We start from the raw sequence: 27,744 nt of genomic DNA, 5'->3' as shown, positions 1-27,744 counted from the left end.
TAATTCATATAATTTAAGACAGATCGTTGCACAAGACGACAAGCTTTGGAAACCTAGCATCGATTAAGCTCACTAGGCAGCAGTTCTCTTTTAAGTGTAAATCCACTCTGAAAATGGGACAGTTTCAAATTGCAGTCCAGTTTGTTTCAAAGATGAAAAATCCAAATTTAAACACTCGTCTAGCTACAACCACTGCCAACAATTTCTCCTTCCTCTTAAATAATCAAATTGTATCTAATTTCCTCCACTACCAATTATTACGCTGTTGTCATTTCAACCACCTAACAGTCATTAACCCTTATCCTCGAGAGGCCTTCAGACCTTGATAAGTGGTGACTCACATGTAAAAAAAAAATAAAAAATCTTAATCAGAGTTTTCTCATTCTAGACGCATAGATATTTGTAAACTGTATAAATATTCGTCTTTTAAATTCAGGCTTTTTATATCTTGGAACTATTTTGGACTAAATTTTGTTTTGTTTGAATCAACTAAGCTCTCATTAAAAGGACTGTCTTTTTCCAACTGTGGTTAAATTGACTGAATTGACACCGAAAAGAGAGCGAAAACAATAACCAATCAAAAGGTTGGATGTTCTTTCTCGTAAATTTCTATGCAAATCAAAGGTGGACAACAAAATCAAACAGAAGGCGTCTATTCAATTTGTTTGCTTAGAGATGGGAATCCTATTTAAAATTCATTCATGACTGTACATTGGAAATGACATTTGAAATTTGAGCATGACAGACCAGTGCAAGTGATTTCAAATTCAAACATGACAGACTAGCACAAATGCTATTTAAAAACTTAAGTGTGACAGAACAACGAAAATTCTATTAAAAATGTAAGCATGACAGACCAATGAAAATGTTATTCCAACTTTAAGCACAACAGACCAATGCAAATGATATTTCAAACAGAAGCATAACAGACTAACTAAAACTAGCAGAACCCGTGGAAATTCCACGGCAGTTCAAAATTTTTAAAACACATTATAAATAAAATGAATAAAAAGTAAAATAAAACAAATAACGACAATCAAAAAAAAAATAGTCAATTCTTTTTTAATCTTTTTAAGCTAAAAAGAATTAATTTTAAAAATTTACATTTTTTTTTCAATGAAAATTCAACACACAACATTGAATTTTTTTGTTGTCTTTTTTTTTTCTGAAGAATTTTTTAAAATAAATTATAAAGGAACAGATGCCCATTCATATTTTTTTAATTAAAAAAAGAATCTATAATAATAAAAAAACTTACAGTCTCCTCTCAACATGACTTTTTTAATTCTAAAATAAAATAAAATAAAATAAAATAGCCGATTTGAAACCGTAAACAGACAGCCATGTTTTTCGTTTTGAAAATTTTTGGAGAGGAAATGGTTTTAATGATTTTTAACTGATAAAGAGCGAATATAAAGGGAGATAATTCGTTTCTCATTAATTAATATTTGCAATGAAGATGGGTTTTTTTTTTGTGACACCGGACGTCGGACAAGTAAATTAATATTTAGAAGAAGATATTTATAAATGTAAGCATGACAGACCAGCATAAATGCTATTTAAAAACTTTACTTGACAGAAAAATTAAAATCTTATTTAAAACGTCCCCATGAAAGCAACAGAAATGATATTTCAGAATAAAACAACTAATGAAAATTTTATTTCAAATGTATGACAGACCAACGAAAACACTATTTCAAACTGAAGCATGATTTATGCCTGATGGACAGAGTCTCTCATGAAGATGTGATGATGTATCTGAAATAATAGATTAAGCAGGTTAATCCAGATTAGTTAATCCAGTTTCATCCCAACAATTGGCTGATGAAGGCCAAGTTCAAAGAGAAGCACAAAAAAAAAAAAATGAAGAGAAAAAAAAAAGAAAATTAGGTGTTTTTTTTGTTTTTTTTCCAGGAAACAAAACACTAAGCCTTTTATGATGATGGAAAGAGAGATTAAACTAAAATCTTTAAAGGGTAGAGCTGAGCAAGAGAGAGAGAGAGAGAGAGAGAGAGAGAGAGAGAGAGAGAGAGTGTGTGTGTGTGTGTGAGAGAGAGAGAGAGAAAAAAAACTGAGCTTAATATCTCGAGAGTATAGTGTTTTTGTTCTAATAACTTAAGAGGTCCAAGGTTGTTTTCTACGTTTTTTTTTTTCACTTTATTACAGACAGATGCATAAATAAATGTGCATATTGATGCGATTCAAATTTTTTTGGCAAAAACTGCCACACATTTTTATATAAACCTTCTAGTCTTATTATTTGGATTATTCCGACTGCTGTTGTGATTTTGAATGTTATTTTCTCGACATTTTGGCCGAAGTAACCTCAGATCTTCTTAAAGTGCATTTTGCTGAACCTAGGGATATTTCTGTTGAACTCATGAATCTGCACACAACTTCAAGCAAAAAACCCTTTATTTAATCCACAGGGGTAGCATGGTCTTGTTCTGTCAGCCATGGTCGAGTAGAAATTTTGAGTAATTCGCAATTGTAATCTGAGTATCGCCCACACTGAGGATTGAACTTTCAATCCCAGAAGAGTGTCACTTATAACTGAATAGAAGAGAACAGGTGTGTCATAAGAATCAAAATGAATATACTACTACTACTACTACTACTACTACTACTACTACTAATAATAATAATAATAATAATAATAATAATAATAATAATCACAAAAACCCTTGAATGTTGAAACTAACACACAAGAGCAACAAGTGCGGGCCAGACAAACTGCTACAAAGGCAAAAACATGAAACACTACATGGAACCAAGAACACTGAAACCGCATATCTATAAGTTCTCTAACCCAACCCTAATCCCATTGCCACATCACTGCTCCCTCCCCCCAAAAGAGCGAGACCAAATAACCAAGTAGAGTCAAGGAGGAAGGAAAGACCGATGAACTGACCAGACCTCAGTCAAATAAGTGCGAAGAGAACTGGGACCTTGGGGAGGCTTATTGCCACTCAAATCCCAGCAAAGATCAGTAGCTGCTGCCAACGAGAAATCCATGGTAGGCAGCTGTTGTGATAATGCAAATTTATTTGCAAATGTTATTGAAAGAGGTGGAGAGTACTCGAAACCTGGGGAGACTTGTTGTCACTCAGCTTCCAGGGAACACCATATGCTGTTTTCAAGGAAAGATCTCTTAAGACCTGTGTGAAAGCTCGTTGTGAGCCAATAATAATAAAATAAAATAAATCTTATATGCTCCAAAACTATTGGGAAAAATTGCACAAAATTTGGCATGAAGAGCCCTTGGGATGAAATAGGATCTAATCCGATTAAGAATAATAATCATGAACTTTTGAAAGTTTTAACTGCTGCTAGAATAAAAGTCAGCCAACAATCGTCTTTTCGACTAATACGGCATAAACAAAGTACAATTTTGGTCAACTGCCTTAGACCAGCAGAATACAGCACAAGAGTTGTTTTGTGTAGTAGTCCCAAACAAACATCTTTTAACATAAATAATTTTATCAGTAAATATTTAATTCTGCTATGATAACATTCTATTTTTACAATTATTATAACAATCATAATAATTGTTGACTAGTACACCTTTGGTGTTGCCCGCCCAATATCTAACATAACATGCTCCAGCCCCTGTTTTATCACTGCAATGCTGCATTCCTATAATTGTTTTAAAAGTACTTCAATGGAATGTGTTCCAATGAAAAAGAAAATCAAATATGGCCCAGGATTAAATATTGAAGTTGAAGAAATCAATCAAAACTAAAATTCTATTTTCTAACAACACAAACCAAAATATGGGATAAATGACTAACTGGACAGTGACTTTTGTTACCAAAGCTACCAAGCATCCATATACAAATGTGGAGAAACTGGCTTCACTTTATATATATAACTAGCAGGGCTACATTGCGTTGCCTGGAGCCATAACAAAGTAAATAGAAGATGTTAAATAGTGTTAAGTTTCTCACACTTCCCCTTAGAAGAGAAATTACTTTTTTATATGAGGGTTGAAAAAATAAAAATTAGGAGGCCTTCAAAGCACTACTGAAAGCACCAAAAATATTATGGGTGCCTGCAGGGTGTTACTAAAACTAAGTTTCTCCTTCTACCTATCTTTGTAGAGAAATGACAATTGTTAAATAAAATAAATTAAATCCGGAATTAGCATTTTCAATTTTGAAAAAATGCAATTTAAATTTAGATGAACATATCTCGGCTCAAGGAAAATTTATTGATCGAAATAAGCCCCATCAGAATCAACATACTTTTGCTAATGCAAAATAAGTGTATTTATGCCAGTAACGTAAAAATCAAATAGGATCCTGAACAGAAGTGTGCGTTCTATCCACATATTTCCTCCTATAACACAGAACAAGCTAAGTAACATACAAATATCCATGCATGAGGTCGCCAAGCTAATAAAGAACCTAGATTCCAGTAAAGCAACTGGCCCTGATGGCATCTCAATTATAGTGTTAAAAAAGCTTCAACTAGAACTTGCTCCCATACTTACGAAACTATTTAAGCGCTGCCTTAAGGAGAAGTGCTTTCCGACTCCCTGGAAGACCTCATCAGTTTGCCCTGTATTTAAGAATTCAGGTGATAAGTCGTCTCCCTCTCAGTACAGACCAATAAGTCTCCTGTGTGTTATGAGTAAGTTGCTGGAATCCATATTAAATAGAGAAATAGTCAACCACCTCAGCAGGAATAACCTTCTTAGTGACACACAATATGGTTTCCACTCTGCAAGATCTACCGCAGATGTGCTGACGGTTATATCCCACAGGATTAGTGAATCTCTTGACAAAGGCTTCCTTTCTAGGGCAATTGCTCTTGACATATCAAAGGCCTTCGACAAGGTATGGCATAAGGGTCTACTTCACAAGATTTCCAGCTACAGTATAACTGGAAATGTTTTCTCAATCATTAAATCATTTCTCTCCGATAGGCTCATAAGAGTAGTGGTCGATGGACAAAAATTGGAGGCCTGCAATATAAATGCTGGAGTCCCTCAGGGGTCAATCCTGGGCCCAACTCTCTTCCTGATCTACATCAATGACCTCCCTAAACACATACTTAAATCATTCGTTGACATCTATGCTGATGACATGACCATCTACGGCAACACATCAAAGGCTGTAAATGACAAAGTTCTCTCTGATTCTCTCTCCTCTGATCTCGAGCGCGTGGTTCAGTGGGGGAAGATGTGGCTGGTTACCTTTAATGCATCCAAAACCAAACTCCTATCCTTACATCATCAACGCTCTGATCCCCAGCTGGCATCAATTGTGATGGATGGCTCTCGTCTGGGTGAGGCCCCGTGTTTTGACAAGCTTCTGGGTTTGACCTTCACTCCTGATCTGAAATGGAACACGTACATCAAATCTGTTGCCAAGGTCACTGGAAAGATGGTGGGATCCTTCTACCGCTCCAGAAGATATCTCACTACTGATGCAATTCTCTATCTATATAAAAGCCAAGTACGTCCAAGGATGGAATACTGTTGCCATATCTGGGCAGGAGCTGCTAAAAACAGCCTATCCTGCCTTGACAGAGTAGAAAATAGACTTCGTGGCTTAGTGGGGGATGCCCTTTTCTCTACCCTGCAACCTCTCTCCCACAGAAGAGACATTGCGAGCCTTTCCTTGTTTTATCGTTATTTCCATAGCAGGTGCTCGTCTGAACTCCAATCTCTGGTCCCCCCTCACCAATCTTTCACGAAAAACACCAGTCTAGCTGAATCCACTGTGAAAAATTTCCCCCACTCTATATCTGTGCCTAAATCAAAACGCGGATTCCATGAACAAATCTTCTTTCTTCGAACTGCACGCCTGTGGAACTCTGTTCCGTCTGCCTGCTTCCCTCCAAACTACAACTTGGATGTCTTCAAGTCCAATGTTAACAAATTCCTAATGAACCGCCCCCTTAAGTAAACACTTCATCAAATCTCCACACTAACGTAATGTACTTGCAATAACCCTTATCCCTGAGTGGCTTCCGGGCCTTGATAAGTGGTGATCACTGTGTAAAAAAAAAAATATTTTGCTTTCTGGTGCCGATGAAGTTGCTGAAGGCGTATTTAATATCGCTTAGGTTTTTTAAGCATTTCTCATGCAAAAAGTTGTCGAAATGCCTGAAAAAGTGGTAGTTGGTAGGTGAAAGGTTGGGAGAGTATAGTGGATGAGGCAGTTTTGTAGCCCAATTCGTTCAACTTCTGCAGAGTCGATTTAGCAATGTGCAGTCAGACATTGTCATGAAGAAGAATTTGGCCTTTTCTATTGACTAATGCTGAGTGTTGTTGTCGCAGTTTCTGATGTATTTCATCCATTTGTTGACAGTACTTCTCCGCCGTGATGGATGAGACACCAAACAGTCAGCATGACCTTCTTTTGGTGCAACTTTGGCTTTGGGAGGTATCATGGAGCTTGTTTGGCGTCTAACCACCGAGTTGAATATCGCTGGTTGTCATAAAGAAACCGCTTTTCATCTCCAGTCACAACCCGGTCGAGAAATTGTTGTGCAAAAGAAGGGAAGATGACACTTCATAATGCTATTTCTTTTTGTTGTCGTTAAATTCGTGAGGCACTCATTTATCAAGTCATTTTTATCTTTCCAATCTTTCTCAAATGGTTGAAAATCATTTTATACATTACGTTTAATTCAGAAGCAAGTTCTTGAACAGTTGTGTGTGGATTGGCTTCAACTAAGGCTCCTAATTGATCGTTGTCAACATTCGACGCCCGACCATTCTTCAAGACTCTCATCACTGCCACGAAATTTCGTAAACCACCATTGTGCCGTGCATTCAGTAGTGGTTCCTGGGCCAAACGCTTTGTCGATATCACAAGCTGTTTCAGCAGATTTTTGGTCTAGCTTGAATTGAAATGAGAAAATTGTGCAAATTTGCCTTTTTTCCATTGTGTATTCAACGTTCTGAAAAGAAGATATAATTGTTTTAAAACAATTGTAATTTAAATGATTAGATAGAGTGAAAAAGTATTATAACAAAAACTTATTTGAAAATACATAATTTGAAATCAAAATTAAAAATTCTGTCAACCTAATAGATTTGGCACTCACAGATATCAATCTATGTTTCTTGTGTTTTAGTTGGAAACAAAGGATATTTATAAACCTCAACTGTGACTCCTGGCATTTCGTCAAGTTTCTTCCCTTCCACATCATCTGCATACATGTCCTTAAATAGTGTATCATCATTAAGACCTTCCACGTATGCTTCCTGCAAAAAAACAACAACAAAAACAAAACATTAAGAAACAATAACTAATTATTTGTCAGGATATCTTAGGTAAAGGGTTAACGTTAATGGTCAATTTGAAATAAAAATTAGGGTTAGGGTTGGGGTTAATTTTTGAGACAAGAATTAGGGTTATTGATAGGACTAATTTTTGTTATAAAGATTATAATTAGGGTTAGGGATAATTTTTTTTCGATAAAGTGACAGGTTAAGTTTAATTTTGGGAATGAAGATTAGGATTATTTTTAGGATTAATTTTTGAGTTAAGAATAAAGATTAGGGTTAACTTTTGAGATAAAGAGATAAGGATTTGCAAATGGTATCGAAAGAGGTGGAGAGTACTGGAATCTGGGGAGACTTGTTGTCACTCAGACTTCAGAGAACATGATATGTTGTTCTCAAAGAGAATTCTTTGATGATAGACTGTGTGGAAACTCCTAGTGAGTGAATAATAATAATAATAATAATAATAATAATAATCAAAGAAAGGTCAGAGAATAAAATCAGCAAGAAAACCCTCAAGACAACCCTACATAAAATGGCAAACTGGAGAGCACCAGGTCACGACGGAATGCACGCATACTGGTTCCAAAAAATTCACAACACTACATGAAAGAATAATTTAAAACCTGAAAAGATATATTCGAGAAGCAGTCATACCAAAAAATGGATGACCAAAGATAGAACCAAAACTACGCTAATACAAAAGCACACAGTAAAAGAAACTATCCCCAGTAACTACAGATCTATAATATGCTCACCTACAATGTGGAAAATACTGACAGCACAACTAAGAGAACAAATTAATCACTCCCTTAATGATCATGGACTACTCTCCAAGGAACAGGAAGAATACCAAAAAGGAAAAAGAGGAATGTATGACCTATTATACATAGACTAAAAGAGGTAAAACGTAGAAAAACGCACATAGCCATGGCATGCATCAACTACAAGGAAGCACATGGCAGAATCCCGCAAACATGAATGATTGAATGTCTGAGAATGTACAAAATACCAGGCAAGATTATCAATCTGATTTAAAATGCAATGAGAACATGGGGACGAACCAACAGCTGATGAACAAATACATAACTGAGATTAAAATACAAAGAATTATCTCTCAAGGTGATTCCCTATCATCACTACTGTTCATCATAGCCATGATGCCCCTTAACAATATACTATGAAAATGCCAAGCCGAATACAAATTCACTAATAAAGATGAAAGAATGAACCACCCAATGTACATGGACGACCTGAAACTGTTTGCAAAAACCAAGAAAAAACTAGAGATGTTAATAAACACAACCAGAATCTTTAGCCAAGATATCCAAATGGAATTTGGTATGGAAAAGTGTACACTGCTGATCATGAGAAGGGGCGGCAATGGAAGACATGGAACTACCCGACCAAACGGAGATAAGGGAGCTAAGTTATATAACACCTACAACTATTTGGAAGTTCTGGAAACAGACACCATCAAAGCAAAACAAAAATGAAAGAGAAAATTTGGAAAAGAATACCTCAGAAGAACAAAAATATCCTCAAAACTAAATTATAAAGTAGAAACCTAATAAAAGATATAAACACATGGGCAATGTCAGTAGTAAGATACTCTGGACCGTTTATATGTTAGACCAAAGGAGTTCTGAGGCATCTCGACCAGAAGACCAGGAAATTTATGACTCTGCACTCTACCCAAAGGATGATGATGATGATCAACTCTACGTGAAAAGGAAAGACAGAGGAAGAGGACTAATTTGTATAGAAGACTATGTAAATAACACAAAGAACGAATTAGAAAAATACATAGTGCAAAACACTGACAGAATAATTACCACAGTAAGAGACACTGGACAAATGAACAAAACAGAAAAATAGAGAGGCAAAGGATAAAACAAGAAAAATAGGAAGAGAAACAGCTACATGGACGATTCATAAGGATGACAAAAGATGTGATTAAATAAAACATTTAGACATGGTTACAAAAAGGAAACTTAAACAGAGAAACTGAATCCCTAATGACAGCAGTACATGATAATGCGATTAGAACCAATCAAATCAAATAAGGATCAACAAACACAAGAAAACAGTAAATGCAAACTCTGTGAACAAAGAGACGAAGCAATAAACCACATAATAAGCAAATGCAGCAAACTAGCTTAAAAAGAATAGAAAAATAGATACAATTAAGTGAGGAAGACAGTACGCTGGGAATTATGCAGACATTTGCATCTTGAACATCCAGACAAATGGTACAAGCACAAACCAGCAGCAGTAGTTGAAAATGAATATCACAAAATCCTATAGGTCATGAATATACAAACAGATAAACTCATCTAAGTAAAAAGACCGGATGTCATAATAGTTAACAAGAAAGAAAAGTTCTGCCAGATCGTAGATTTTGCCATCCCAGTATACCACAGAGTGAAAATCAAAGAGACAGAGAAGCAGACCAAATACACGGAACTGGCCAGAGAGCTCAAAGGGATTTGGAAAATGATGAAAGTCAAAATAACACTAATAATACTAGGAACACTAAAAACAATACCGAAAAACTAAAAAAAAAAAAAAAAAAAAAGAAAAATGGAAGAAATTAGAATCAGAGGGATGGCTTAGAAGATACAGTGGATAACAATAATGAAAACGGCTAAAATATTAAGGAAAACTCTTGAATGCGTAAACTAATACACATGAGCTACAAAACTTAACTAATAATAACAGCATTCCGAAGTAAGCAATAACTGACTGGTATTTTCTGACAGTTATTTTTTCCTCTAGACTTGTTACACAACCAAAGCTTGAGAGTCTAGTCTCTCCTACTATTTAAGCCATAGGTGGAGAGAGGATATATGGATTCATACCTTTCTCAAGTATATTAGTGCAGTAGCCTCAACAAAACTCGAACCTGACACAATGAGCCTACAGTTCATGCCTATAACCACTACACTAATCCACAGCTACACACATGCACATACAATCTTTGTCAGTTTTCCTCTCTTCATCAGATTAAGCATTAACTAAGATGTATGCAATAAAAAAAAAAAAAAGATGTCAGCATCATTTTGGCACAAGATTAACGTATAGAAATAGAAATGATGAATAAATAAAACTAATGCCTGGACAGATAGAAAATGCTAGAAATATAAAACACGAAGAAACAGCATATGGAATCATGAAAACTGAAACCGTATAATTTAAAGTTAACTCTCCTGCATCCCCGTCTTCCTCCCACCACCATTTTTCTTCTTAGTATCACCCTAAACTGGCATCACACCAAATGAGGTGGAGGATGTCAAGGAGGATGGAAAGATCGAGGAGAGAAAGCAGTAAGTAAACCTCCAGTGGATGAGTACAAAGAGGACTAGGACATCAGAGAGGCTTATTGCCACCCAAATTCCAGTGAAAATCAATGGTCGCCACCAGTGAGAAATCAATGGTAAACGGCTATTGCGATAACACAAACTAATCTGCAAAGGTTATCAAAAGAGGTGGCGAGTACTGGAAATCTGGAGAGACTTGTTATCACTCAGACTCCAGGGAACACCACAGGTTGTTCTCAAAGAGAATCCTTTGATGATGAACTGTGTGAAAACTTGTAGTGAATAATAATAATAATAATAATAATAATAATAATAATGATAATAATAATAATAATAATAATAATAATAATAATGATAATAATAATAATAATAATAATAATAATAATGATAATGATAATAATGATAATGATAATAATAATAATGATAATAATAATAATAATAATAATAATGATAATAATAATGATAATAATAATGATAATAATAATAATAATAATAATAATAATAATAATAATAATAATGATAATAATAATGATAATAATAATGATAATAATAATGATAATAATAATAATAATAATAATAATGATAATAATAATAATAATAATAATAATAATAATGATAATAATAATAATAATAATAATGATAATAATAATAATAATAATAATAATAATAATAATAATAATGATAATAATAATAATAATAATAATAATAATAATAATGATAATAATAATGATAATAATAATGATAATAATAATGATAATAATAATAATAATAATAATAATAATAATAATAATAATAATAATGATAATAATAATGATAATAATAATAATAATAATAATAATAATAATAATAATGATAATAATAATGATAATAATAATAATAATAATAATAATAATAATAATAATGATAATAATAATGATAATAATAATAATAATAATAATAATGATAATAATAATAATAATAATGATAATAATAATAATAATAATAATAATAATAATAATAATAATAATAATAATAATAATAAATGCAATGGTCGAGAAGACACAAGAAAACAGCAAAGTCAGACTCTGCGACAAAGAGGTGAAACAATAAACCACATAATAAGTAAACGATAGAGTTCAAAATAGACTTCGTAGCCTCGTAGGAGATGTCCTTTTCTCTTCCTTGCAACCTCTATCTCACAGAAGAGATGTTGCGAGTTTGTCTCTGATGTATCGTTATTTTCATGGAAAGTGTTCGACTGAGCTTCAATCTATGGTCCCCCCTCGCCAAACTTTCACAAGAAACACTCGTCTAGCTGTAAACACTATCAATAATTCCCCCCACTCTTTATCTGTGCCTAAACCTAAACGTAGATTCCATGAACAAAGCTTCTTTCTTAGAACTGCACGCCTGTGGAATTGTCTTCCGTTTTCCTGCTTTCCGGCTGACTACAATATGGTTGTCTTCAAGTCTAACGTAAATAAGTTCTTGATGAGCCGTTCCATATAAGTTATCAAATTTACCAAATTTTCATTACTAATGATTACTATATTGTCCAATTTCTAATGTACACTCTTTAACCCTTATCCTTGAGTGGCCTCTTGGCCTTGATAATGTGGTGATGCCTATGTAAAAAAAAAAAAAAAAAAAAAAAAAACGCAGCAAACTCGCCCAACAAAGATATAAGAATAGAAACGATCAAGTGGAGAAGGCAGTACACTGGCAATTATGCAGACAACTGAATCTTGAACATCCAGACAAATCGTACACACACAAACCGGCAACAGTACTTGAAAACAGAAGTCACAAACTCCTATGGGACATGGATATACAAATGGATAAACCCATTCAGGCAAGATGACTGGATGTCATACTAGTTAACAAGAAAGAAAAGACCTGTCAGATTGTATATTTTGCTGTCCCAGCAGACCACAGAGTGAAGATCAACGAGATGGAGGAGTGAAGCAAATACACTGAACTGGCCAGAGAGCTCAAAGATGAAAAAAATCAGGTCAGCACCACCAATAGTAGGAGCGCTAGGAACAATACTGAAAAAAACTTTGAAAAGAGAATGGGAGAGATTCGAATCAGAGGGTAGTTGATAAGATACAATGGATAACATTAATAAAATCTGCTGAAATATTAAGGAAAAACCTTGAATGCAGAGATTAATACATATGAACTACAAATACCGAAAAGATTTGAAAAGAGAACAGGAGAGATTGGAATCAGACGGATAATTGATAAGGTACAACGGATAACAGTAATGAAAACTACTGAAATATTAAGGAAAATCCTTGAATGCGGAAACTAATATCTATGAACTACAAACACAAACTGGACATTCAAAAAATGCTACAGATGTAAAACACAAAGGCGCATCACATGGAATCATGAAAACTGAAACATTTTTTTTCTTTGTGTGTGTGTCACCAAAAACTGACACCACACCAAAGCAAGGAGGGTCAAGGAGGATGGAAAGACCGAGGAAAGAAAGCACTAGCCAGACCTCCGCTGGATGAGTGTAAAGAGGACTGGGACCTTGGGGAGGCTTGTTGCCACCCAAACTTCAGTGAAGACCAATGATTGCCACCAACAAGGAATCAATGATAAACGGCTGTTATGATAACGCAAATCCATCTGCTATGGTTCTTGAAAGAGGTGCAGAGTACTGGAAATCTGGGGAGACTTGTTACCACTTAGTCTCCAGAGAACACCACAAGTTGTTGTCAAAAAGAAATCTTTGATGGTGACCTGTGTGACTACTCCTAGTGAGTTAAAAAACAAACAAACAAAAAAACAACAACAACAACAACAACAACTATTTTACATGCTAGCATATATTGAATATATTGGATGGTGTTAAAAAATTGACTTCCAAGATAACCTATCTCTATGTCTTTATTTATCCTTCTTTCCCTCAGGTTCATGTTTAAACATTCAAAACACATACCCTCCCCTCCACTGTCCGTGTGTTGTTATGAATCAGAAGAATCTCACTTCCTAAAAAGTGGTTTTCGTCTTGTAAAACAATATCTTATATGTAGTTTTTAAAAGGCAGACGATAAACACATCTTGAAGTCATCTGGAACATCTGGTTGCTTTAGTGAACGTTTGCGTTTGATGATTCAGTTTGAAAATATTTTACTATGAATTTCCCTCATCTTGTTGTGCAACATAAGATTGCATGAAATAATTTCAGTGGAAATCATTTTTTATGAGAAAACAAATTTTTTGGAAAAAAAAGAAAAAAAAAAGAAAAGTTAAAAATTCAATAGTTTTCACATCAAAATACAAATGAGAAAAAAGAAATCGATTAAAGTTTATATTCAGGTATAAATACGGCTTTATAGAGCGGGGGTGGAACAAGTGCATGGCTGGAGCACACTTCTGTTTACAGGAGCTAACAAGCTAGCGGAGCGTGAGCTGGAGTTGTGGGAATTGAAATTCTCAGGCTAATTCGATTGTCGCGCTTTAACTCTGATAACTTGAGAGCGACACAGCCACGTCATTTCCTGTTTCTTATTTTTCTGCCTCTTTCGTGCTGAACCCTCAACCATTCAACATGTAACAAAGAACCGCTCCGGTTGGAATGGCCACCCAATCAGCACTCCTGACTAACCCGTCAGCTTCTCATCAATCGCAAGTAACATTATTCCTTTCTCAATAAACTCTTATTCTTACTATCTATGTTATTTCTCATGTATATTCATGTAAGTTAATCTACATTCTTTCACTAATATATATTGGTATGTTTTCGTCATCATTGTGCGACCTTTTACTTTTCAATCACTATCATTCATTAACAATGTGAAGGACAGGGTCGTCTATAATATAACCCGACCATCCTGCCCCCCCCCCTCAACAAGTAACTACTATTTAACAGCATAATTTGTTACAACTTTAAATGTTAAAGTGTTAAGGTATTCAGCCAAGATTTTTTTTCCATTGGCACCAAAACAAACACAGTTTTAGTCATTGTTGAGCTGAATTATTCCCTGTTGACTGAGATATGTATGTTTCTGTTCCTGAGTAGTTCTAAGAGGTCCACTACCCCCGGTTTTGCCTTCTTCCTTTGAAAATGAAATAGTTTATTACTAACTGGCTGAGACGTCCCTTCTGCAGAATGCTGACAGGACTGACCAGAGATTTTTTGCAGGATAGTCTGCTGGTTTTTCAAATTGCACTCTCCACCCTTTGTATTACATCATCTTGTCATGGAAGGGAGATAAATGATTTCAATTTTAAAGTATGAAAATGTGTCCTCCCAGCTCGTTGCTAAGATCCACACAAAAAGCAAATGGCTTCCCCCATATTTCTTATATATATATATATATATATATATATATATATATATATATATATATATATATATATTCGCACATATTTTATTGAAGAGGATCTTTGTTCTTCTTTTTATGATCTTTCTTTCGAATTTTTCTTGTTTTCGTACAAGTATTTTTGTTGTGGGATCCAAAGTTCTTATAAATACTTGTACGAAAACAAGAAAAATTCGAAAGAAAGATCATAAAAAGAAGAACGAAGATCCTCTTCAATAAAATATGCGCGAATAATGAAATTCTGCCTATATATATATATATATATATATATATAGCTATCAGAGATCAACCCTGGTTACTTCCTGTTCAGGGAAGATTACTTTTGGTTATTTCCTGTTAAGGGGGATAACTCCACGGCTCTTTCATGTGGTCAGGAACAGATAACACTTTTACCTATACAAGTGTGAGTAGTGAACTGAGTTTGTTGCTTTTCATAGAAACATTTGTCCAAGGAGTTTTATACAGGTTGGCTAGAAGAGATGCTGTAGGCTGATGAAACAATGAAAGGTTCTGTTGTTAAGTTAAAAACTTAGAGAAATGCTATGGAAAGTAAAGCTCTGAGAATGACCAAAATGTCGATCAATGGTTGTAGTATTAAAAAGCCCACAAAAACGAAGTCTGGCTGCTCAATTTATTGGAAAAGTAATTGGGTGCAATTCAATCTTTTGTAATTCCACTGCACTTCTTCTACACCCAGGTGCAATTACTGGTAGAGTGAAAGAAGATAACCAGCTTAGGTGTTTCTTCGTTATTAAAGTGTAATTTGAAAATCAAAATATTGGGTTTTAAGTAAAACTAATGGTATCTACTTAATTTTCATGTCACAGTAATTAATATATCCAAAAATTACAAAAAACGATAAGGTAGAAAATTAATTATTAATGAAAACAGTTTTTGAAGACAATTAGCAACAATTGAGTTTTGCCAAATTGGCAAAACTCAATTGAAATGAATGGCTCTCGTCTTGGGGAGGCCTCATGTTTTTGACAAACTTCTGGGCTTGATCTGAAATGGAACGCGTACATTAAATCTGTTGCCAAGGCCGCTGGAAAAATGGTGGGATCCTTCTATCGATCCAATAGATATCTCACTGCTGATGCAATTCTCTATCTGTATAAGAGCCAGGTACGTCCAAGGATGGAGTACTGTTGCCACATTTGGGCAGGAGCTGCTAGAAAGGACGTCCTGCCTTGATAGAGTTCAAAATAGACTTTGTAGCCTCGTAGGAGATGTCCTTTTCTCTTCTCTGCAGCCTCTATCTCACAGAAGAGATGTTGCGAGTTTGTCTCTGCTTTATCGTAATTTTCATGCCAAGTGCTCGACTGAGCTTCAATCTATGGTCCCCCCTCACTAAACTTTCACAAGAAACACTCGTCTAGCTGAAAACACTATCAATAATTCCCCCCATTCTTTATCTGTGCCTAAACCTTTCTTAGAACTGCACGCCTGTGGAACTGTCTTCCGTTTTCCTGCTTTCCAGCTGACTACAATCTGATTGTCTTCAAGTCCAACGTAAACAAGTTCTTGATGAGCCGTTCAACTTAAGTTAACAAATTTACCGAATTTCCATTACTAACAATTACTGTATTGTTCAATTGACTACTATACACTCTTAACCCTTATCCTCAAGTGGTCTTTAGGTCTGGATAAGTGGTGATGCCTATGTAAAAAAAAGAAAAAAAAAAAGAATTCCAGAAAATAATTACTGCCCTTGTTCGGAGTCGAACTCTCCGTTTTCTTTTTTAAACAAAACTCAGTTTTCATTAACTCTCTTCAAAAACTGTTTTCATTAACAATTAATTTTCTACCTTATCGTTTTTCATAATTTTTGGATATGTTCATTACTGTGACATGACAATTAAGTAGATACTAGTGTTGGGACAATTAATTGGAATTACGATCTCTAATCGGAAAAATCAAAACATTTAAGAGTATCAGAATCGGAAAAATTTGTGCCTATTTTCCGATGCCAAAAACGATTCTTTCAATTGTCTTTTTTTTTTATTTGATTTTGTTTAAAACAAAATCTTCCACTGCTAGTAGTAATAATGAAATTAATATTTATTTATTCTAAACTATACCAGTACAGCTAAAAGTTATAGATCACCCTCGCAAGTGTGTTTTTACGTTTGAGAAAATATATAAACATTTAACATGTGTTTTTATGGCAATCAGGAAATAAATAAAAATTTTATATTTAAATATTTAGAGATTTATAAAGAATCGGAATCAGAATCAGAATCGGTAATTGTATCGGAATCTGGAAAAAAATATTGGAATCGTCCCATCATTAGAAGATACGATTGGTTTTACTTGAAATTCAATATTTTGATAAAAAACGACCCTGGTGTCTAACTCTGTCCCATGGGGAGGCATTGTAAATAGGTACACTCTGATAATGAAGAAGCACCCCAATTTAAATGCAACAAGTGTAAGACAATGGAGAAGGATGAGAACTTAGACTTGTTACCTTGGTGATGCCATTCTAACAAGAGAAGAAGCTTGTACGATTTCAAGAGTTGAATGGATGGCATAAGTTCAGGGAAATTCAGCCATTACTAACCAGCAGAGTGTTGTCACTGTCGACCTAGGGTTAGGGTCAATAGTGAATGTATACACAGTATGATGACAAGGGCTAGGACAACAGCATATTCTTTTCATTGGTTTGACTCTCGAGTGTGTATCCATTGATATCTTATATGCTTTTATATAGAGTGATGTGGTTCTCAGTTGATTAACTGTGTCGGATATATACTCGAGAGTCAAAATAATGAAAAGGATATGCTGTTGTCATAGCCCTAGTGATGACGTATGAAAGTGACATGTGCCCAGTGAGAATTGAGGACGTATGGTGAATGGCGATAAATGATGATTTCAGTGGAAGATTAAATCTGAAAAGTATAGAGAGATGTGAACAGAAAAGGAGACTTTGTTGGTTTGGTCACATTGAATAGGTATATGTAGAACATTTGAGGTAGCAGGGTCAGTTGACAGGAGAAGCCCAGCAAAAACATGTGAGAACGTGATAAAGATGAATTTGCAAAAGGCAGAGATAAATGAAGACCTGATCAAAGGTAAGTTTGGAAGTCAATTTCTAAAAGTCGTCCAACACATGCCAGCATGTGAACTGGATTTTAAACGGATGATGATGATGATGATGATGATGATGATGATGATGATGATGATGATGATGATTGTTATTGTTGAGCATCATTCATTCATTTCATATGAATCAGAAGATGATTAATGTTAGCATTTGTCTCTCCAATATCTTTCTAGTTAGAATGCTTTCTAGAAAGACATTGGGTACTTATGGCAGAAACCATGTGAACGTTATTAATATGCTTAAGTCTTTGAGAAACACTGAACAATATGAAAAAATACATTTGCTTTGCTATTGAATCATTTATAACTATAAAACAGGTTGATCTGAGATGACCATATAATGGTTGAAAGGTTGCCAAACATCAACAAACAAACCAACAAGCATGATATATATATATATATATATATATATATATACGGCATTGTAGATTTCTGCCAGCATCCAATCTTCACCAGCAGTGCGCAACATCTCTTGCTCCATTCAGTGTAGGAAGCATGGTGCTGCAGTCATATTCCTAAGCTTGGGTCACATCCACGTTTGCCACAGGGTGACTAAGCAGCTCATCAAAGTGTTCTTTCCAGCGCATCAATTGTTTACCCCCGGTTTGTAAGGATAGCGTTGTCATGCAAACAAAGTGTTTCACTGACACTTGACGCTCCTTACTTCACCAGCTTCATCATCTGGCAAAGTTTACATTCTATTTCTTCTGAAAACTCTCACCAGTACGTATTTCTATCAGCACGGATTGACCGAGTAACATGGTAACGCAGATCACAAGAATTTGGCAAACCTGTCACCCACATTTCACACACTTGCTCCGCAAGGTGAAGAGACTTTCTTGTCATACAGTCCCAATGATGGCGGTTCATAACACCAAGGTGCTTGTACGCCAAGTTGATTATAGCAGATTTAAGAACCTGCCATTTTGTCTTCAGGTCAGCAGGAATGGTGACAAAGATGCAGGCCAGCACCGTTCTGAGTACAAGAATCGCTGGTTGGAATGTACACATTCTATGCAGTGAAGGAACTTAATCTCTCACCATAAATGATTAATAATTATGGAGTTGGTGTGGTCTGTCTTTCAGAGGACCACCTCCTGGATAGTGGCTACAGATGAATCAAAGTGCCAGAAATGGAAACCTTTCATCATCTTTATCACAGTGGAGTCATCGATAATAGCGAACTTTATGGAATTACAATTGCATTTGATCCATATGCACATGCAGTTCTACTAGAATGCAAGCTGATCTCACATAGGTTAGCTAAGACTCTTCTTTAGGGCACTGTTGTGAATGTTAGCATCATCTCAGTATACGCACATGCACTCAACGTGACTGAAGAAGAAACCTTCGGTCTGCTGTTGATTGTACATCATCGTCGGATCTCCTTTTAGTAGTCAGAAATTGGAACACTCACACACGACCGGCAGACAAGAACAACAGGCATGTATTCAGCTGACTTTCTTTTTTTTTTTTTGTACAAGATGTGACAATGGCGATTACCTAGTCAACTTTGTGACCACTATTCATCTTTTTGGTAGCCAACACCTACTTCCAGCACCCTCGTCGCCATCTGATCACTTGGCATTCAAATAATGGCTAATCAGATAGATTATATTTTGGTGCATGCATGATGGGTGAGCTCTCTTCTTGACTGAAGCACTTTTAAAGGCAGGGTTACCGGTAGCGAATTTGGTTCACACCACACACTTGCTCGAGCAAGTCCTCGAACTTTAACTTCAGGTGAGGAAAGCGATCCAACAGCCAAAGTGCATCGGCATTACTAATTTGAAGTTGGATGCTGGCACTCAATTCAGGGTAGAACTTGATGATCGGTTCTCTCTTTTGTAAACCAACGGAGAATATTAAACCAAGACATAATATTCATCATCATTCAACTCATAATCTATTTATCTCATCAATCCTTATCCTTGTGTGGCTTTTCACTTTGATAAGTGATGACTCATTAGGAAGAAAACATTTTTAAATTTATCTGATAGTTCTGTGTTAGAAGCATTAGAAATATTAAGATACGACAAGTATAATGTACACATTGACAAAATAATCTATATATATAAAAGCGAAAATGTATGTATGTATGTATTATGTTATGTTTGTGTGTTTGCTAAAAACTTTCGACAGACAGAACAAAAATTCACAAATTCGGTATCATATTGAAGCTCCATCCTTCGCTCGAAAAATATCGAAAAATTGGCCAAAAACGTTCATTTTTTCACCCCGAAATTTTCGACAGAGGGGGTCAACAAAAACGGTCCCCTCGTGACGGAGACCGGTTCTAAGCATGCGTCAGATGACGTCATGACCTGATTTACTTTAAATAGTTGAAAAACTGACTAAATTTCATGTACGTCGCGTTAGCTCAGTTGGTTAGTGCGTTGGTTCATTATCTAAATGTTTTGGGTTCGAATCGTGGTGTGAGATGTCTTTTTTTTTCGATTTTTTAAATTTAAATATTGAACCAGTGTTATTTAAGCCATTTTTTACGTAACGTTCGTTTCTCTGTTTTTTTTTTACTTCGCTTATCCACCCCTGACCACACACCCCAAAACACCCGGGTACCCACCGATTTTTTAAATTTTAATATCGAAACAGGCTTATTTAAGCCACTTCTTTTTGTTTTTTCGATTTTTACATTTAACATCGTTCGTTTGCCTTACGTTAGTTTTTTTTGTGTTTTTTTTATGTTTTGATTACCCCCCCCGCTTAAGTTTTAATGTTGTTTTCTTTTTTTACTTCGCTTATAACAAACAAACCTGGTCATTGACATCATTCTACGACTTCCATGCGCGCACCTGTCAATTTGGTTCTTACTTAAATAAATTTAAACATCTTTCAGTAACTCATTCTGGCTGGCCGATTTTATTTTCAAACTTCGCCTCAGGGCTTCAGGTTCGATCCTACCCCCCCGCCCCCAGTTTCTTTTTTATTTAACATCACACACACCTACAAACACCCAGGCAACGCCAGGTACCCCCGCTAGTAACACATAACACATAAACATAGCATTATACATAACATATATAAAACACAGTCAGTACTCATAGTCTGTGGCTGCTATCGACCTCAGGCTATTTGTATATTGATAATTCTGATATTCATATTTTACTGATAATATTTTTATCAGACAAAGCATGAAGCCACTTGATGGATGATGAAACCTAAAATCCTAAAATACTATTTGAAGGTCAAAAACTAGCCAAAGATGGGCATTAGATGAATAGATTCTGATCCAAGAAACAGCAATTCTTCCTCATTTTTCAGAAACATATCTGATGGCCATGATGGAGGCTTGGTGCAACTTCTTTGATCGCGCTGCATTTGTCGTGGATGAGATGTGTACTTCATCTTTTTTCATTCCGCCATTTGTCTTTAACTCAGATATTTTTCTCTTTACAAAAGAAGAAAAACTTTCAAATTTCCTTTCAATTTTTTTTTTTTTTTTTAAATATAAAATATTTCTAGCTTGTCTTTTATATGTAAACCTTGAAAGGTCGTCATATGATGCAAAAAAAAAAAATAAAAAAAAAACAAACATAAAAAAAAACAAACAAACAAAAACAACTACAAAAACGAACACAACTGCATGCAGATTAACAAAAATGAAATTCACGTGAACGATTTGTGAACAGGGAAAACAATAATCGTTATTTGATTGGACACAAAGAGAAACACTAACAAAGAGATTATGGTAACCTAATTTACATAACCGACGGTCTGTCCGGTGGTTTTCATTCAGTAGGCCTATCCAGATACATCATCATCATCATCATCATCATCATCATCATCATCTGTTCTGGAAGACATTTTCTTAGGTTAATGCAAACGTTTTTGCTGATTTAAAATTCCGTCTTGAAAATGAAAAAAAAAAATGTATGTTTGAAAGTAGTTATTCATAACAATGACGACCTTTGCCCTTCATAATTTGTTTCCATCTGTCAAGATGAAAACCACTTTTTAGGAAGTGAGATTCTTCTCATTCATAACAACACATGGACAGTGGAGGGGAGGATATGTGTTTTGAATGTTTAAGCATGAACCTGGGGGAAAGAAGGATAAATAAAAACCCGGGTAGAGATAGGTTACCTTGAAAGTCAATTTTTTAACACCATCCAATATGTGCTAGCATATAAAAAAGTTGTTATTGCTGTTGCTTTTTTTTTTACTCACTAAGAGTAGTCACACCGGTCAAAGATTTCTTTTTTGACAACAACTTGTGGTGTTCTCTGGAGTCTAAATGATAACAAGTCTCACCAGATTTCCAGTACTCTCCACTTCTGTCAATAACCATTGCAGATGGATTTGCGTTATCATAGCAGCCATTTACCATTGATTTGTTTCCACCTGTCAACAAGGTTATCAATGATTTCCTTATAAAATTCTTTAGGTTTTCATGTGAAATAAGAATCAAACTCATGTTCAATCTCTTCTCGTAATGTTTACCCTAACCCGTCATCTGAATGGTTTTGTAGTCTTCGAAATAAATGGTAGCCCAAGGGAACTAGGTCAAGAGAATATGCAGGATGGGACAAAATTTCCCAACAAAATTCTCATACGAAATCTTTGGCTAATAGTGCTGTGTGAAGACGAGCATTATCATGATGGAAGATGATTCCTTTTATGTTGACTAAAGAAGCTCTTTTTCAGGTCAGCATGGACGAAAATATTGCAGAAAAATATGAATAATGCTTTAATACTCTGAAATAAATAGTTATAAACTAATCGTCGTGATATGTTTAAGTAATAACAATATGTTTAAGTAATAACAATATGTTTAAGTAATAACAACATATTTCCGTAATGTTTAAGTAACAATAATATGTTTAAGTAATAACAATATATTCAAGTAATAACAATAAGTAATAACAATATGTTTAAGTAATAACAATATATTTAAGGAATACCAATGCTTAAGTAATAACAATGTTTAAGTAATAACAATATAAGTAAAGTAATAACAATATATTTAAGTAATAACCATATATTTAAGTAATAACCATGTTAAAGTAATAACCATATATTTAAGTAATAACAATGTTAAAGTAATAACAATATATTTAAGTAATAACAATAAATAATAACAATATATTCAAGTAATAACAATAAATAATAACAATATATTCAAGTAATAACAATATGTTTCAGTCATAACAATATATTTAATAGCAATATATTTAAGTAATAACAATATGTTTAAGTAATAACAATAAATAATAACAATATATTTAAGTAGTAACAATATATTTAAGTAATAACAATATAATTAATAACAAAAAGTAATAACGATATATTTAAGTAATAACAATACGCTTAAGTAATAACAATATATTTAAGTAGTAGCAATATGTTTACGTATTAACAATATGTTAAGTAATAACAATATATTTAAGTAATAACATTGTTTAAGTAATAACAATGTATTTAAGTAACAATAATATGTTTCAGTAATAACAATGTTTAGGTAATAACAATAAGTAATAACAATAAGTAATAACAATATATTTAATAACAATATATTTAAGTAATAACAATATGTTTAAGTAATAACAATAAGTAATAACAATATATTTAATAACAATATATTTAAGTAATAACAATATGTTTAAGTAATAACATTGTTTAAGTATTAACAATATATTTAAGTAACAATAATATGTTTCAGTAACAACAATGTTTAGGTAATAACAATAAGTAATAACAATATATTTAAGTAATAACAATATATTTAATAACAATATATTTAAGTAATAACAATAAGTAATAACAATATATTTAAATAATAACAATATATTTAATAACAAAATATTTAAGTAATAACAATAAGTAATAACAATATATTTAAGTAATAACAATATGTTTAAGTAATAACATTGTTTAAGTATTAACAATATATCTAAGTAACAATAATATGTTTCAGTAACAACAATGTTTAGGTAATAACAATAAGTAATAACAATATATTTTATAACAATATATTTAAGTAATAACAATAATTAATAGCAATATATTTAAGTAATAACAATATATTTAATAACAATATATTTTATAACAATATATTTAAGTAATAACAATAAGTAATAACAATATGTTTAAGGAATAACAATATATTTAATAACAATATATTTAAGTAATAACAATATATTTAAGTAATAACAATATGTTTAAGTAATAACAATATATTTAAGTAATAACAATATATTTAATAACAATATATTTAATAACAATATATTTAATAACAATATATTTAAGTAATAACAATATATTTAAGTAATAACAATATATTTAATAAGAATATATTTAAGTAATAACAATATATTTAAGTAATAACAATATATTTAAGTAATAACAATATATTTATGTAATAACAATATATTTAATAACAATATATTTAAGTAATAACAATATATTTAATAACAATATATTTAAGTAATAACAATATGTATAAGTAATAACAATATATTTAAGTAATAACAATATATTTAAGTAATAACAATATGTTTAAGTAATAACAATATTTTTAAGTAATAACAATATGTTTAAGTAATAATATATTTAATAACAATATATTTAAGTAATAACAATATATTTAAGTAATAACAATATATTTAAGTAATAACAATATATTTAATAACAATATATTTAAGTAATAACAATATATTTAAGTAATAACAATATGTTTAAGTAATAACAATATGTTTAATTAATAACAATATATTTAAGTAATAACAATATATTTAAGTAATAACAATATGTTTAAGTAATAACAATATGTTTAAGTAATAACAATATATTTAAGTAATAACAATATATTTAATAACAATATATTTAAGTAATAACAATATATTTAATAACAATATATTTAAGTAATAACAATATATTTAATAACAATATATTTAAGTAATAACAATATGTTTAAGTAATAACAATATGTTTAAGTAATAACAATATATTTAAGTAATAACAATATATTTAATAACAATATATTTAAGTAATAACAATATATTTAAGTAATAACAATATATTTAATAACAATATATTTAAGTAATAACAATAAGTAATAACAATATATTTAAGTAATAATAATATATTTAATAACAACATATTTAAGTAATAACAATAAGTAATAACAATATATTTAAGTAATAACAATATGTTTAAGTAATAACATTGTTTAAGTATTAACAATATATTTAAGTAACAATAATATGTTTCAGTAACAACAATGTTTAGGTAATAACAATAAGTAATAACAATATATTTAATAACAATATATTTAAGTAATAACAATATGCATGAAGTAAATTATAATGTCTCTTGTACAAAGCATCAAAATCTTTTGTATATGCCTGATATTGATTGAAGCAAAAAATGTTATAGGCCAGATGCTCTTTTGGACGCAGTGAGATGACGGGGGATTGATATTTTTTAGCAAAGAAACTATGTCCAGATGATTGTCTGTATTGCCCACAAAGGCTTTTGAAGAATTTAAAATTTGTTTTTTCGCTCCTCCCCGTCCCCCAAAAAAGTAAAACTGTTTACAAATTCTTTGATTTTACCACTACTTGTTCATGCTCATTGTCCATACTAAATTTATATTTACATGCATTTCAAACCAATATACAATATGTTAACATACGCCACCAAAAACAAAGCAAACAATGCTTTTCTACTACTACTACTACTACTACTACTACTACTACTACTACTACGTCACCACTATCACCATCATCATCATCATCATGCAAAATGTCCTTCTCAATGTCAACTCAGTTTTTTTTATTGAGACTCCATCTCTAAGTAATTGTCTAGCAAGACAAAAATGCAGAAGAGCACGCAATTTTTGATGGCACGACCCATAATACAAGGTAGAACAATAAATTTGTCACCCTAAAGAAAACAACACTACACCCAGGGTGTACTAGCAGTCACTTGATTGCATCAGGGGATCACCACACTCTTCAGCACATCCAGGTACACTTTGATGTTGACTTTCAAGCCGACTTTGAAGATGTGAGGTGGCATGATGTGGCCCTCACTTGAAACCACAGCAAAGACTATAACCGTGGCTGGAAACTTTGGTGAACTATGCCCTAAAGTGTTGAGCTGTCCAGATTTGAATTTTGAGGGTGCTGTCAATGGTCCTGTTGTCATAACTTGGATTGGTAGAGAGCATGAGTTGTACAGAGGCGTATCTCCGATCTCACTCATTGAAAATTGGGTCACTTTCAGACATAATAGAAGGCTCTTACTGCTCTTGGGATTTGTACAATACTAGCCAACTAATAAATGGCTTGCAACAAAAAAAAAAGAAAAAGAAAACAGGTTTTCATCAAACGGAAATGGAACCATATCGTCTTTTCTATGGCAACAATTTTATCGTTTCATGCTGTAAATGTAATATCCAAACCAACAAAAATAGATTCATGCTCAGATATAAGATCATCAAATTTGGCAAATAAATAAAAATTCACACGGGAATAATATTTACATAATACCTACAAACCAGAACAATGCATCAAAGTAAAAATTCTATAGATATGTAATAAACGAACTTTACCTATCCGACGTTGCCCAGGATTGAAAGAAAAAAAAATAACTGATTAGTTCATGAAGAAAGAGAAATTATTGTTGGTGACTTTAATTTCATAATCAAATTATTTTGTGAAATAAGAAATATTTTAAAATGTTGTTTATGCACTGAACACTAATCGATTAATAATAACGAACAAATAATAAAAATCTGTAATTTGAGGACGCAAAAAACACATATACATACACACACTTACCCATACATGCATGAAGGTACATAATTCAGTCAATACGAGGGGCGTGCAATAAGTAATGCCCCTGACCCACTTCCAGTTGTCTGATCTAGCTGAAATTTTGCATGTGCAATGATTTATATCTCTACGGGTTATGTGGCAAATTACAGCTCTAAACTAATTATGATTTCTGTTTTACAGGTGTTTGAACTGAGTCAGGTGTGAAATGGAGCACGAATGTCGAGCAGTGATCTGGTTTTTGTATTTGAAAGGACGCACACCACAGGAGACTTTTGATGAAATGAAAGAATCTTATGGTGATAATGCCCCATCATATGACCTTGTAAAATGCTGGCATCGTGAATTCAAACATGGCCGGAAGTCTGTGGAAACAGCTCCCAGGCCATTGATGAGGCATCTGTTGCCATTTTGGAAGATCGGCACATTACTATTCGCTAAATAGCCCAAGATGTCAAGATTAGTACAGGGTCTGTGGAAACTATCATTGATGACCATTTGCATATGCATAAGGTGTCTGCCAGATGGATTCCCAGGTTGCTCACACCATTCTAGAAGCGAGAATGTGTTGAGTGCTCGAGGATGAATTTGGAGATGTGCCAAGAAGATAAGTCAAAGTTTTTCAAAAGACTGATTACACAGGATGAAACCTGGGTCCATCACTATGATCCAGAGACCAAAGTCCAGTCAATGCAGTGGAAGCACTTGGACTCACCACCTCCAAAGAAGGTAATGGTGCAGCCCTCTGCAGGCTAGGTCATGCTCACAGTCTTCTGGGACCAGGACGGAGAAGTGATGACAGATTTCCTGGCAAAAGGTACCACGATTACAGGAGCCTATTATGCTTCACTTTTGAGGAAATCAAGGGAAGCTATCAAAATCAAGAGGCGAGGCAAGATCAGCAAAGTTATACTCCTCCTGCAGGACAATGCTCTGGTCCACAACTCACATGTCGCCAGATC

General features: G+C 33.3%; 1 protein-coding gene across 1 annotated transcript in view; it reads right to left on the bottom strand.

The window, feature by feature from the left end:
• The window catches only part of LOC145249478 (dynein regulatory complex subunit 3-like), a 112,383-nt gene that overhangs the window by 37,467 nt on the left and 47,172 nt on the right, over positions 1 to 27,744 (bottom strand). Inside the window, exon 7 of the mRNA XM_080111071.1 lies at positions 7,107 to 7,219. Coding sequence (XP_079967197.1) covers positions 7,107 to 7,219 — 113 coding nt within the window. The remainder of the gene's footprint in view (positions 1 to 7,106; positions 7,220 to 27,744) is intronic.

This window comes from Euprymna scolopes, chromosome 28 (assembly GCF_053919585.1).
Source record: "Euprymna scolopes isolate OS-2025 chromosome 28, ASM5391958v1, whole genome shotgun sequence".
Lineage (NCBI taxonomy): Eukaryota > Metazoa > Mollusca > Cephalopoda > Sepiida > Sepiolidae > Euprymna > Euprymna scolopes.
Note: the sequence above shows the minus strand (reverse complement) of the source record. Positions and strands in the feature narration are given on the sequence as shown.